The 13,250-nt window shown below is 40.8% G+C and overlaps 1 protein-coding gene across 1 annotated transcript in view; it reads right to left on the bottom strand.

Annotated features, from left to right (window-relative positions):
• NUP43 (nucleoporin 43) overlaps positions 1 to 13,250 on the bottom strand; it is a 123,987-nt gene that overhangs the window by 9,653 nt on the left and 101,084 nt on the right. The window contains exon 6 of the mRNA XM_029594086.1: positions 651 to 802. Coding sequence (XP_029449946.1) covers positions 651 to 802 — 152 coding nt within the window. The remainder of the gene's footprint in view (positions 1 to 650; positions 803 to 13,250) is intronic.

Below are 13,250 nucleotides of genomic sequence, written 5' to 3' on the forward strand. Positions count from 1 at the left end.
ATCCAAGTACACTACATCTACCGGTTCACCTTTATCCACATGTTTATTAACTCCTTCAAAAAAGTGAAGATTTATGAGGCAAGATTTGCCTTGGGTAAAGCCATGCTGACTTTGTGTTTATTATGAATACAATTTATATAAATTGTATTTATAAATAATCCCCTAATAATTAATAAATGTATGTGGTCAGGAAGAGGCACCTTTCTTCTCATAAGAGTGTTTACTAAGGATCCTGAGATAATTTGGCTTCACTAATTATGCTCTGGAATCCTCAAGAGAAGCCTCCCATTAACCATATTAATCTAAGAAACTGTTTAAGCTACATTTTTAATTCAAGATTTCTGATGGAAAGCTTGATCACAGTAACAGGAAAAGCTGCACCCTGTAAGTCGTCAATGTGCCCTTGGAAAACACATTGCCTTGGGCTCTTGACTTCTTTGACAAGGGCATTAGCTGCTAGGAAATATTCTCTTTTCCAGTCATTGTTAATTCCATTCACTTCTAAGGTAGTTTCAGCTGAGCTATCATGTAGACTTCAAGGTGCTCAATCCACAGAATGACCCAGAGGTTTTCTTCCAGATTTATAAGGTCACAACTACATCTAGGGCTAAATAAATGCAGTGACTAAAGACTACTACAAAATAACTTACTTTCAGCATCATGAGCCTCAAGCAAGGACACTGGCATGCTGCCCTGTCTGATGTCCCAGATGCTCAGCATTCCATCCTGGCCTCCGGTGGCAACAATGTGTTGCTGGTTAGGATGCCTGTCAACGCAGTATAGAGGAACCTTCTCACCAGTCCTGGAATGCATAGAGAAAAAAAAGAGGGAGGGAACAATGATTGCTTTCTATCCATGAAGTTATGTATATACATTTTTTTTCCTTAGTTTTAAAAGTTAAATGACATACAAACATTGCCATATGATATATTGAAAATATTTGATATATTGTAACAAATTCAGCAAAATAAGATTTTTTTTTTGTCAGAGAATGTGGTCAAGGCAACTAATATAGTGTTTTCAAAAGAGGGTTAGACAAGTTCCCGAAGGAAAACTTCAATAAACAGTTATTAGCCAGCTAGATTTGGGAAAGCCAGTGCTTATCCCTGAGTGAGATACAAGAAATACATCAGCTAATGGGGAATTTGCTGGGTACTTGTGAACTAGATTGGACACTGTCAGACAGGATACTGGATTTGACGGACCTTTGTCTCACCCAGCATGGCACTTATGTAAGAATTCTATTTCCTCAAACCTCAGGGGGAACTGCAACCTAATGATCGCAAGCAGTGAGTAAACGCAAACCGCGCCCCCTGAGCGATAAACCAGCCTATCAGGGTGAGCTGAGAAGCCCTTTAAATTTTGGAGACGCCCAGCGGCGTTGCGCACCGGGCGTCACGTGCCCGAAGGAGCGCGACCTAAGGGGCCTGCCCCTTAGTGCGCCCCTTGGAGAGCCCCAGGACTCAGGACCAGCGCCTCTCCCCCTCACAGACATCTTCAACAATGTCTCAAGCGCTCGAACCACAACAATCACAAACCGTCACTTAACCATCCAATCCCTCAAGCATCCTCCAAGACTCCGCCAGCAATCACCTAAACTCATCATGCACCCTCTCACACTCAACCGGATCTAATCATACATACCCCAGCACTCTGCATGATTGCATCAATCGTCCTCCTCTACTCTTCATGAACTCCTTAAGCTTATTCCAGCACACATCAGGAGCTTTTCAAACCTCATACTATAGCAATCGTGCCAACACCACCATTATACATCGGACAGCATTCATTCTGAGATAATCAAACACCATCAAGAACTCATCCGGATCTCAAACATACTCTAGATCACATCTGGTACTTTTTCCACCCTCACCAAACCAGACTACAACACACATCCTAATCTCTTCAAACAGCCTTAACACACCCTTCCTCATATCAATCAAACTCCATCCATCACTCAACCCCATCTAACAGCCAACACGCGTCCAGTACGCCTTAGATATCACCAAGCTTACTACAGTACACATTAGGATCTCATCAGGATTAATCAAGCACAAGATCCCTCAACACGCTTCCACCCTCTGCTAGCGAACACCAGTGAATCCAATAAATATCAACGATTGCCATCAGAAGTACCAATGATGGCCACAGCGACTTTCACACCGTATCAGATAAGACATAGACACCTAATAAACATACCACTATTGAATAATAACAAAAACATACTATGTCTCACCTTCCTTCTCATAAATGCTCAATCCTTAACCAAAAAGTATATGTTAATAGCTGATCTACTACAAGAAAAACCCCCCGATTTCATCGCCATAACAGAAACCTGGTTCAAAAATACCGATCAAGTGTTAACTAACCAAATTGACAACAGTGAATATGACATTTTCTATCCCTCGCAAACACAAGAGAGGAGGAGGATTACTCCTGATTATAAAGAAGCATTTCTCAATGAAAATGATACCACATAATCTCCCGAAACAATTTGAAATATCTCTCTTTGACTCACAAAACCTACAAATATGCCTGGTATACTGCCCACCCAAACTTCTAGATAATGACATCTCACCACTACTGGAATTCCTAATAGCAAACATCAGTATGAAAAAACCCGCGATCATAATCTACACACAGACTCCAGTCCCAGATCACAAAATTGCCAAACGCTACTAGACATGCTATCAAGTCTAAACTACAACCTACAAGTGAACAATCCAACACATAAAGCAGGTCATACACGCGACTTGATCTTCACTAATAACTATTTCTCAGGCACATCTATTACACACAGTCCAGTCCCCTGGTCAGATCATTTCCTTCTACAATGCAAGACGAAAGCAAACATCAGCAACATGAAAAATATGAACGATTCGCAACGATCCTTCAAATACCGTCCACCTTTCCAAACCAACCTTCTCCAGCAAGAACTTGGAAAACAACTAGCAAATCTAGACCTATCTAACATAAATGAAGCTATCAAATCCTGGTTCCAGATTACAGAAGACACCGCAAACAACAAACCCTGAGAAACTTAAACAACTAAAGAATCATAGAGAAGAAAAAAAACCATGGTTCAATTCTCATCTAAGAAACATGAAATCCAACCTCAGGAAGTGTGAAAAAGAATGGCAAAAAGAAAAAAGTCCCACAACACTGCAGAAATATCGCACACAACTAACCGTTTATAAAAAATTGATTCTGAATACTACACATGACTACTACAGTCAAAAGATCAAAAACTCATCCAATAACTCCAAATCACTCAACAACTTTGTTAACAACCTCATTTCTGATAACATCAGACCCAACACAATGGACTCCAAAAATTTAAGCCAAGACTTAGCCTCATTTTTCAAGAACAAAATAACCAAAATAACGGATGCCTTCTACAACTCTTCGATCGAAGTAAAACACTTACCCACATCAAGATAACACCTTGGTCTAATTTCGAACCCATCTCCTCTACGGAAACAGAAAAAATGCTAAGAAAAATAAACCCAGCACACCATGACCTAGACACCATCCCCACACGAGAGTTAAAGGAAATTGCTCATTCAATAGCCCCAACAATAGCAGCAATTACCAATAAATCACTCTAAGAAGGTGAGCTACCAATCAAGTTAAAAATCGCAACTATCAAACCAATTCTAAAAAGAGAAAGAACCTAAACCCAGAGGACTTGAATAACTACCGTCCAATATCAAACCTACCACTACTGGCAAAAATGACAGAGAAAGCAGCCGTGAAACAACTCAATGAACACCTCGAACACCACAAAATACTACACCCCACACAACACAGATTTAGGAAGAACCACAGCACGGAAACTTTACTGCTCAAGCTAACAATATACTAAGAGGCTTAGATAATAAAATAGCCCACCTACTTATCCTTTTCGACCTTTCCACTGCATTTGACACTGTTGACCACAAAATGCTTATATCAAGCCTTGTAAACATAGGGCTCTCAGGCAAAACTCTTGATTGGTTCACATCTTTCCTAAAAGACAGATTTTTCAAAGTTTCTATAAACAACTCCACTTCAGAAGACATCCCTCTCGAAACAGGAGTACCACAAGGCTCTGCCCTATCGGCCACACTGGGAGTAACGTTCTACATGCATGCTGATGACATACAACTCCTCATTCCAATCTCATCTACCACCGAAGATGCATTGACTCTAGCTACATCACACCTCGAGGCGATCAAAAACTTGCTAATCCACCTAAAATTATGTCTAAACATGAGCAAGACTGAATGCATTCTAACAGAAAGAAAGAACACAGAATCTAATGCAATCCCATCCTTCAAAATAGACAACATACACATACAACTTAAAGACAACGTAAAGGACCTCAGTTTTTGGATAAACAAACAAACTAAATTTCAAAAAGCACATATCAACGAAAACAAAAGAAGGTTTCCACAAACTCCGAATACCCAAACATCTAAAACCCTTGCTTCACCACCAAGATTTCAGAACAGTTTTACAATCTCTAATCCTCACCAGCCTTGATTACTGCAACTCACTCTTGATTGGCTTACCTAAAATGACATTAAAACCACTTCAATTACTACAGAACGCCGCAGCGAGGATCCTAACCGGAAAAAAGAAATCAGACCACATCACTCCTGTACTAAAGAGTTTACATTGGCTACCAGTAGAAAAAAGGATAGACTTCAAAATGCTAACAATCATTCACAATGCAATATACAAAGCAGACATCACGGCACTTGACAATGTCATACATCTTCACAGATCACAACGTACGACTAGAACAACAAGTAAAATACAACTAGAAATACCATCGCTCCCATTAGCCTAGCTATCCAACACACGGAACCGAGCCATATCCATAGTAGGCCCAAAATTATGGAACGCACTACCAGAACACTTGCACTCACAAAGGAACTCTAAATCATTTAAAAAAGAGCTCAAAACATGGATATTTAGTCAAACATTCAAAGACGATGTTGATTAAGATCACTCAACACAGATAATGCATATCCTTCTCGGTTACACTACAGTACTAATAAGACTATGACACAGCCCGCTTGATGCCTAAAATTACATCGTTTAATTTTCTTTTTTTGTTTACAGATATACATTGTTATAAATGTTGATACCATTTGTAATCTGTAAGTTTCTCTGTTTAAGTTATACTGTTAAATGTAATTGGTTGTTGCAATTGTAAACCGGAGTGAAGGCAGCTAGCTATACCTCGGTATAAAAAAAACGCTTAAATAAATAAAATAAAATCTCACTTTTCCTCCCCTACCTTCAATCCACTATGGAATTTCTTTCGTACCATGTCTCAAAGAGTTTCTAAAAATACTCTCAAGCACTGTAACCTTATCCCTCTGCAATCCCTCTTCTCCATTTGGTATATCTCATCCCACCCTGGAGCTTATACATTGACAATATAGATGGAACATGCGATTTCTTCCAATGAGCAGCTCTCTCACGTCTAGCTGCTAATATTTGATCAACCAACCTTTCCTTTTACCTCAGTGTTTGATCTATCAGGGCATTTAATAAGTAAATCTTAGACTAACCCCATATTTACTTTTGTGATTTCCCATATAATATTCTTTACATTCTTCCAAAATTTAGAGCTAATGGCACACCATCACCAAATATAACTCATCGCACACATTTCACAACCCCTCCAACCTTCAGCCGGAATATTTTTAATTATTTGGCTTAGTCTGTGCAGTGTTAAATACAACCTATAATATGCTTTATAGATTTGCAGCTAAATTTGCTGAACTAGGGGACTGGGAGAGGAGAGTAGAGGTGAGAGGAGATACCGGCAGCCATTCTGGGAGTGCAGCTTTCTTTTTGTCTCCGACGGGGCTACAGCCGAGGACAGCCCAGTGCCCTGACATCTGCGTGGGACATTGGAAGGGCCTTTAAAACGGCCCTGCAGTGGTGCGCAGCTGCTGCCGGCACGTCGTCAAAGGGCACGCAGCTTTGTTCAATCTGAATATCTCTGCCTACTAAGTCTAACTTGAAACACTGACTGCTCCTCCTGCTCATTTTAAAGTCTTCTCCAAGTAAGTTCTCCCCTCTCTCCTCTTTGTTTTCCACTGTGCACTAACCCCTGAATCGTATGGGGAAGAAGAGGAAAGGGACTGTCTGTGTCTTCCCTTCCAACCCTACAGTTCCTCTCCCTTCAGTGTCCCAGCCGACTATTGACGGGTTTCTGCAACCTTTGGGCACCAGTACACCTTCAGGGATGCTTGGAACTGGCATGGGGGCTACTTTTCCCTCTACTTCGGGGAATTCCACCTCCCTTAGCCCTGATCTCCACTTACCACCTAAATTGGACTCCGTGCTTCTAGCTGGTTCACAGGAGAACCAGTTACAGCTAAATAGTGCTTTACAGGTTTCTCCTGTGGTGGGGGAACCTGCTATAATTAGACCCCCAGGCAATGAAAGAGGCTTCTAATCCTCTGATGACATCCGCTTTGAGAGTTTCCTCAAATTTGCCTGAGAAACCAGTACAGATTACCATGGAAACACTTTGGACAGCTATTAAAGGTTTAGAAATTTCTCTTGGGACTAAAATTGAAAATATTTCTAAGGCTGTTGGTTCCATTTAACCTCAGGTTTTGGGGCATGATACAATTATTAAGAATAATATAGAACATATCTCTAAATTGGAAAAACAGTGAAAATTTGGGAAAAAGTGATATGGCTTAGATTAAAGGGCAAGAGATTAATCAATGTAGGTTAGAATCTTTAGAGAATAACTCTAGGAGGTTGAATTTAAGAATTCTAAATTTCCCTAAGTCATCAAGTATTTCACCTGTTGAAATGCTTAGGAAATTTTATGTGGAGGTACGTAAGGTATCCCCCCCTATTACCAAGGCTTTTTATATTGCCTCTAGATCTGGTGAACATTTGAGTAATCCTCCCGCATAACCTAATGTACTAGAGAATTTAACTGATTTAATTCAGGATTCCCAAGTAGATATTGAGGGTTGTGCCACCTTATTGGTGGTATTTGCTCTGGAACCTGACAGAATTTGGACCATGAAAATGTTTTTCCATGCCTCAGAAAAAAGGTTCTATGGCCAACCGCTTCCAATTTTTCCAGATCTTGTAAAAACCACCCAGATGAGACAAAGCTTTTTTTTTTTTTTTTACAAAAGAAACAGCGTGTGTTAGATATAGGAGCTATATTTCTTCTGCAGTATCCGTGTAAATGTTTAGTTAAATTAGGTTCTCTTAAATATTTATTTTTTGATCCAGATCAACTAGAAGGGTTTTTGCAAAATAAAGAGTCCCTTAACTATTTCCTCATAATTATTGCTGAAAGTGTTTAAAAAAAAATTGTAGATATGTATTGCTTATTGATGTTTCTGTATTTTTACAGTCCCTCCTTAGAGGTCTCATTAGAACTAATTGCTTATATGATTGTTTTCCTATATTTTGTTCAATATTTCATCTATGTCAAGTTTTGACTAAGATTTTTGGAAACTCATGAAAAAGAATAAAAAATATTTTTTTTTTTGCTGAACTAGAGGATTTTGCCACTCTGAATCGTATGTCTTCCCAGGCATCCTCATCCAACTCATAGGCGAGATCCTTCTCCCAGGCCTTTCCCTGTTGAAACTTACCCAATGGGTGCATATCCAGGATTTTGTATACTTTTGATAGATTTCTTATTCCTCCAGGCTTTCCACTTAGAATCTCAAAAGGCATTTTTGCTTGTTTGAATAGGGTTTTGCCAATGTTATGTTCCAAATAGTGTCTCATCTGATAATATGTAAATAACAGAGTTTCACGATTGGTATTTTTCTTTCAGCATTCAGAACTAAAAATTACACCTTGCTCACCAAGTTTACCTGAACTAGCCAACCCTGTACCTCCCATCTTTTAAAAACACCTGCCCTCACCCCAGGTAGAAAATTTATCAGTAAAGGAGAACATTTTCCTATCCCCACCAATTTCTGCAGTGAAGAATCCTATAGCCCCACAGTATGCCTGGTGTATGGGATAAGAGTTCTTTAGGTAGCATACTTCTTTGGGAACCCATTTATAGTATCCAATAGAAATCTCACCAAAATATCGTGCTATCTAAACCCATTGCTTTGCTCTACCCTTAACTTGCCATTCCAATACACTTTGAGTTGAGCAGACTTGTAGTAGTTCGTCACGTTAGGAATATCCAAGTCTTCCCTATCTCTTGCTCTACATACCTCCTTTGCCACCCTTGGGGGACCGTGTGACACCATATGAAACCTAAATGCTTTCTTTGAATGCTGTTCAAAATCACCTTTGAAATCTCAATTGAAGTGTTTGAAAATAACAGCACAGTCTTGGCAAGATATTTATCCATATCCACTACCTGATCCAAAGCGTTATTATTTAGTATTTCCGATTTACTCTGTCATCTTGCTATATTGATCAAACTCTGCTATCAAGCTGGATAATGTCACCATAGGATTAGCCAGTGAAAAAATTATATCATCTGCAGAAAAAGCTGTTTTATACTCTTCATCCCCTACTCTAATCCCAGAAATGTTCATGCTCTCTAATTATGCCTGTTAGGGGCTTCATCACTAATGCAAATAAAAGCAACAGAGGACAACCCTGCCTAGTTCCCTTGCCCAAACTGTCTTAAAATATTTCCCATTTAATACAGGCCTCAGGAGCTGTGTATAACTTCCTCAGCCCTATCTGTTCTAGTGCTTTGAACAGAAAAGGCCAATAAAACTGTACTGAATGCTTTTTCAGTGTCAATAGCCAGCAGCAGAGTTGGAACCTTATCTCTTTGGGCCATCCAGACTAGATTAAGAATTATTCGAACATTATCTGATACCAGTCTTGTCAGGAGAAATCCTGATTGATTTTCATGTACCAATTCCTTAATCGCCCCTTATAACAAGGCAGCCAAAAATGAAACTTACCTGATAATTTCCTTAATCTAGAAAGATGAGCTCAGGACCAGCGGGTTATGCACCTCTACTAGCAGATGGCGATGGAGCAAAGTGATGTCAAGTATATATACGCCTGTAGCTACATTAGCCTGCCAGTATTCTTTTCAAAATCAACTATGGACAGACTAGCAAAAACTTGATTAAAAACAGATAACCATTTCAATACTCAAGCTAACATGAAACAATGAGCTCAGGCAAGAAATACATTATCAATAGTCCAGGGACTGGAGAAACACTTACCAGTAACCCCTGGAACACGTAGCCACAAAGGAGTACTATAACACAATCATACGGCAGTCACAGGCAGGAAGCTGAACCCAGTTGTCTAGATTAAGGAAGAGGAAATCATCAAGTAGTAATTTCTCATTTCCTAGCACACAGAGAAATGGGTTCAGGACCAGTGGGATGTACCCAAGCTACTCCCAAATAGGGTGGTAGGCTGCCCGCAGTCCAGTCAAAACCGCACGTGCAAAGGCTGTGTCCTCCCAGGCCTGCACATCCAGACAAAAATACCTGGAAAACGTGTGTAAGGAGGACCACATTGCAGCTTGGCAAACATCGACGGGAGACAACATTCTAACCTCCGCCCATGATACTGTCTGAGCCCTAGTGGAATGAGACCTAACCTGAGTAGGCAAAGGCTTTTCAGCGGCCACATGTGCGGTCGTGACTACATCCTTAATCCAGCGAGCTATTGTAGCCCGTGAAGCCGGCTCACCCCGTTTATCTCCAACATGAAGAACAAACAGGCGATCTGTCTTTCGGAAAGGTTTAGAAACCTCCAGATACCTCAGGACATGTCTCTTGACATCCAAGGGACACAACAGGCGATATTCCTCTGCATCTCTTTCCTTATCCAGAGACGGTAAGAAAATGGATTGATTCAAGTGAAAATCTGAGATCACTTTACGCAAGAAAGAAGGAATAGTACGCAGAACATATCACCACCAGAAACACCATTTTCAAGGTCAGTAAGTGCAAAGAAAGGGAGCACATTGGTCGAGAAGTAAGACCCACAAAAAAGTCCAAAACCAGCTTAAGACGCAACAAGGGTATGCAAGGAAGGATTAGCATGTTTCACTCTCCTCAAGAAATGGGCCACATACGGATGAGACAATAAGGATTCACCATTCATCTAACCCCTGAAGCAGGCAACAGCCGCTACCTGTACCTCAAGGAATTAAGGGCCAACCCTTTATTCAACCCATCTTGCAAAAAATCCAGAATGGGCGGGATCCTACCTGAATGAGGAAACACTCCTCAATCCAAGCCTCAAAGTCAACAAACTCGAACATAGCTTAAGTGGAGTATTTTCGTGCTCGTAACAAGGCAATCATCGCAGTAGAATATCCACGATTCAACAAGTGAGCCCTCTCAAGGGCCATACCGTAAGACAAAACAGAATTGGATTTTTGTGACGGACATGCCCCTGCTGCAACAGATTCCTGTATGCCAGAAGACGAAGGGAGAAGTCTACTAGAAGTCTTCACAGATCTGCATACCATTGTCTCCTGGGCCAGTGCAGTGCCACCAAAAGTACCATCCCCCTGTAGCTTTTGACCCTCCAAACTATTATGCCCAAGATGGGCCACGGAGGAAAGGCATACAGCAGCTTGCCCTCCGGCCAGACCTGCACGACTGCATTAATACCCAAGGAATTCGGATCTTTCCTGCGACTGAAGAATCGAGGAACCTTAAGAACATGCCATACTGGGTCAGACCAAGGGTCCACCAAGCCCAGCATTCTGTTTCCAACAGTGGCCAATCCAGGCCATAAGAAACTGGCAAGTACCCAAAAACTAAGTCTGTTCCATGTTACTGTTGCTAGTAATAGCAGTGGCTATTTTCTAAGTCAACTTAATTAATAGCAGGTAATGGACTTCTACTCCAAGAACCCAGCTACACTAACCACATCCCCTGGCAACAAATTCCAGAGTTTAATTGTGCATTGAGTGAAAAATAATTTTCTCCTATTAGTTTTAAATGTGCTACAAGCTGACTTCATGGAGTGCTCCCTAGTCCTTCTATTATCCGAAAAAGTAAATAACTGATTCACATTTACCTGTTCTAGACCTCTCATGATTGTAAGATCTCCATCATATCCCCCCCCTCAGCCGTCTCTTCAAGCTGAACAGTCCTAACCTCTTTAGTCTTTCCTCATAGGGGAGCTGTTCCATCCCCTTTATCATTTTGATCGCCCTTTTCTGTACCTTCTCCATCACAACTATATCTTTTTTGAGATGCAGCAACCAGATTTGTATACAGTATTCAAGGTGTGGTCTCACCATGGAGCGATACAGAGGCATTATGACATTTTCCGTTTTATTCACCATTCCCTTCCTAATAATTCCTAACATTCTGTTTGCTTTTTTGACTGTTGCAGCACACTGAGCTGATGATTTCAATGTATTATCCACCATGACGCCTAGAGCTCTTTCCTAGGTGGTAGCTCCTAATATGGAACCTAACATCATGTAATTAAAGCAAGGGTTATTTTCCCTATATGCATCACCTTGCACTTATCCACATTAAATTTAATCTGCCATTTGGATGCCAATTTTCCAGTCTCACAAAGTCTTCCTGCAATTTATCACAATCCGCTTGTGATTTAACTACTCTGAACAATTTTGTATCAACTGTAAATCTGATTACCTTACTCGTCGTATTTCTTTCCAGATCATTTATAAATATATTGAAAAGTAAGGGTCCCAATACAGATCCCTGAAGCACTCTACTGCCCACTCCCTTCCATTGAGAAAATTGTCCATTTAATCTTACTCTCTGCTTCCTATCTTTTAACCAGTTTGTAATCCATGAAAGGACATCATCACCTATCCCATGACTTTTTACTTTTCTTAGAAGGCTCTCATGAGGAACTTTGTCAAATGCCTTCTGAAAATCCAAATACACTACATCCACCAGTTCACCTATATCTACATGTTTATTAACCCTTTCAAAAAAAAAGTGAAGCAGATTTGTGAGGCAAGACTTTCCTTGGGTAAAGCCATGCAGACTTTGTTCCATTAAACCATGTTTTTCTATATGTTCTGTGATTTTGATTTTTAGAACACTTTTCACTATTTCTCCTGCCACTGAAGTCAGCCTAACTGATCTGTAGTTTCCCGGATAGCCCCTGGAGCCCTTTTTAAATATTGGGGTTACATTAGCCACCCTAGATATGGCCTAGTTTGGAAAACCCAACATGGATTTAGCAAAGGGAAGTCTTACCTTACCAGTCTTAGTTTTGAAGGTGTTTAATAAACATGGATAAGGGAAAACTGATTGATGCATTGTATCTGGATTTTCAGAACACATTTGACAAAGTCTTTCATGAGAGACTCCTCAGGAAATTAAAAAGTCATGGGATAGGCGGCAAAGTCTTATTGTGGATTGGCAACTGTTTAAAAGACAAACAGTGAGTAGGGGTAAATGTTTGGTTTTCCTAATGGAGACAGGTGAATAGTGTATAGCTCCAAGGATCAGTGCAAGAACCAATGCTTTTAAGCATATTCATAACTAATCCAGACAAGTGGGATGTACCAAAGCACCCCTAGAATGGGCGGGAACCCAAAAGACCCACATGCAGAATACTCTCACCAAAGAATGTTTTTTCCTGCGCCCTCACGTCCATGCGGTAATGTTGATGAAAGTATACATCAAGGACCACACCGCAGCCCTACAAATCTCTTAAGGTGACAGCAACTGACATCCTGCCCAGGAATTGGCTAGCAATTTGTGGAGTGCGCCTTCAGCTCCTCTGGAACTTGACAGCCCTTACAAATTATAGGCTATGCAAATAGCCACTTACAACCAACGGGAAATGATAGCCTTAGAGGCCTTCTCTCACTTCTTCCTGCCCTCATACAGGATAAACAGGTGATCAGAGCGCCTGAACCAAATGACAGCTCCAGATAATGCAACAGCGTTCTCTTCACATCCAAAAGATGCAGCTCCCTGCCCCTAGGGAAATCCTTAGACCACTCTGGAAAAGCAACCGATTAACATAAAAGGACACCACCTTAGACCAAAAAGAGGGAACCGTCCGCAAGAAAACCCCGTCATGGGAAATCTACAGAAAGGGATTCTTGCAAGACAGAGACTGTAACTCCGAAACCTGTGCCTGGCTGAACAGAAGGCCACCGGGAACACTGCCTTCAGAGTCAAAGCTTTCAGTGTACTTCTCCTCAAAGGCTCAAACATAGCCCCACACAAAACTTGCAAGACCAAATTAAGACTCCAAACTGGGCATAACTTCTGGACTGTAAGTCGCAAATGTTTGACCTCTTAAACAAA

Source organism: Rhinatrema bivittatum, chromosome 3 (genome assembly GCF_901001135.1).
Source record: "Rhinatrema bivittatum chromosome 3, aRhiBiv1.1, whole genome shotgun sequence".
NCBI classification, from domain to species: Eukaryota; Metazoa; Chordata; class Amphibia; order Gymnophiona; family Rhinatrematidae; genus Rhinatrema; species Rhinatrema bivittatum.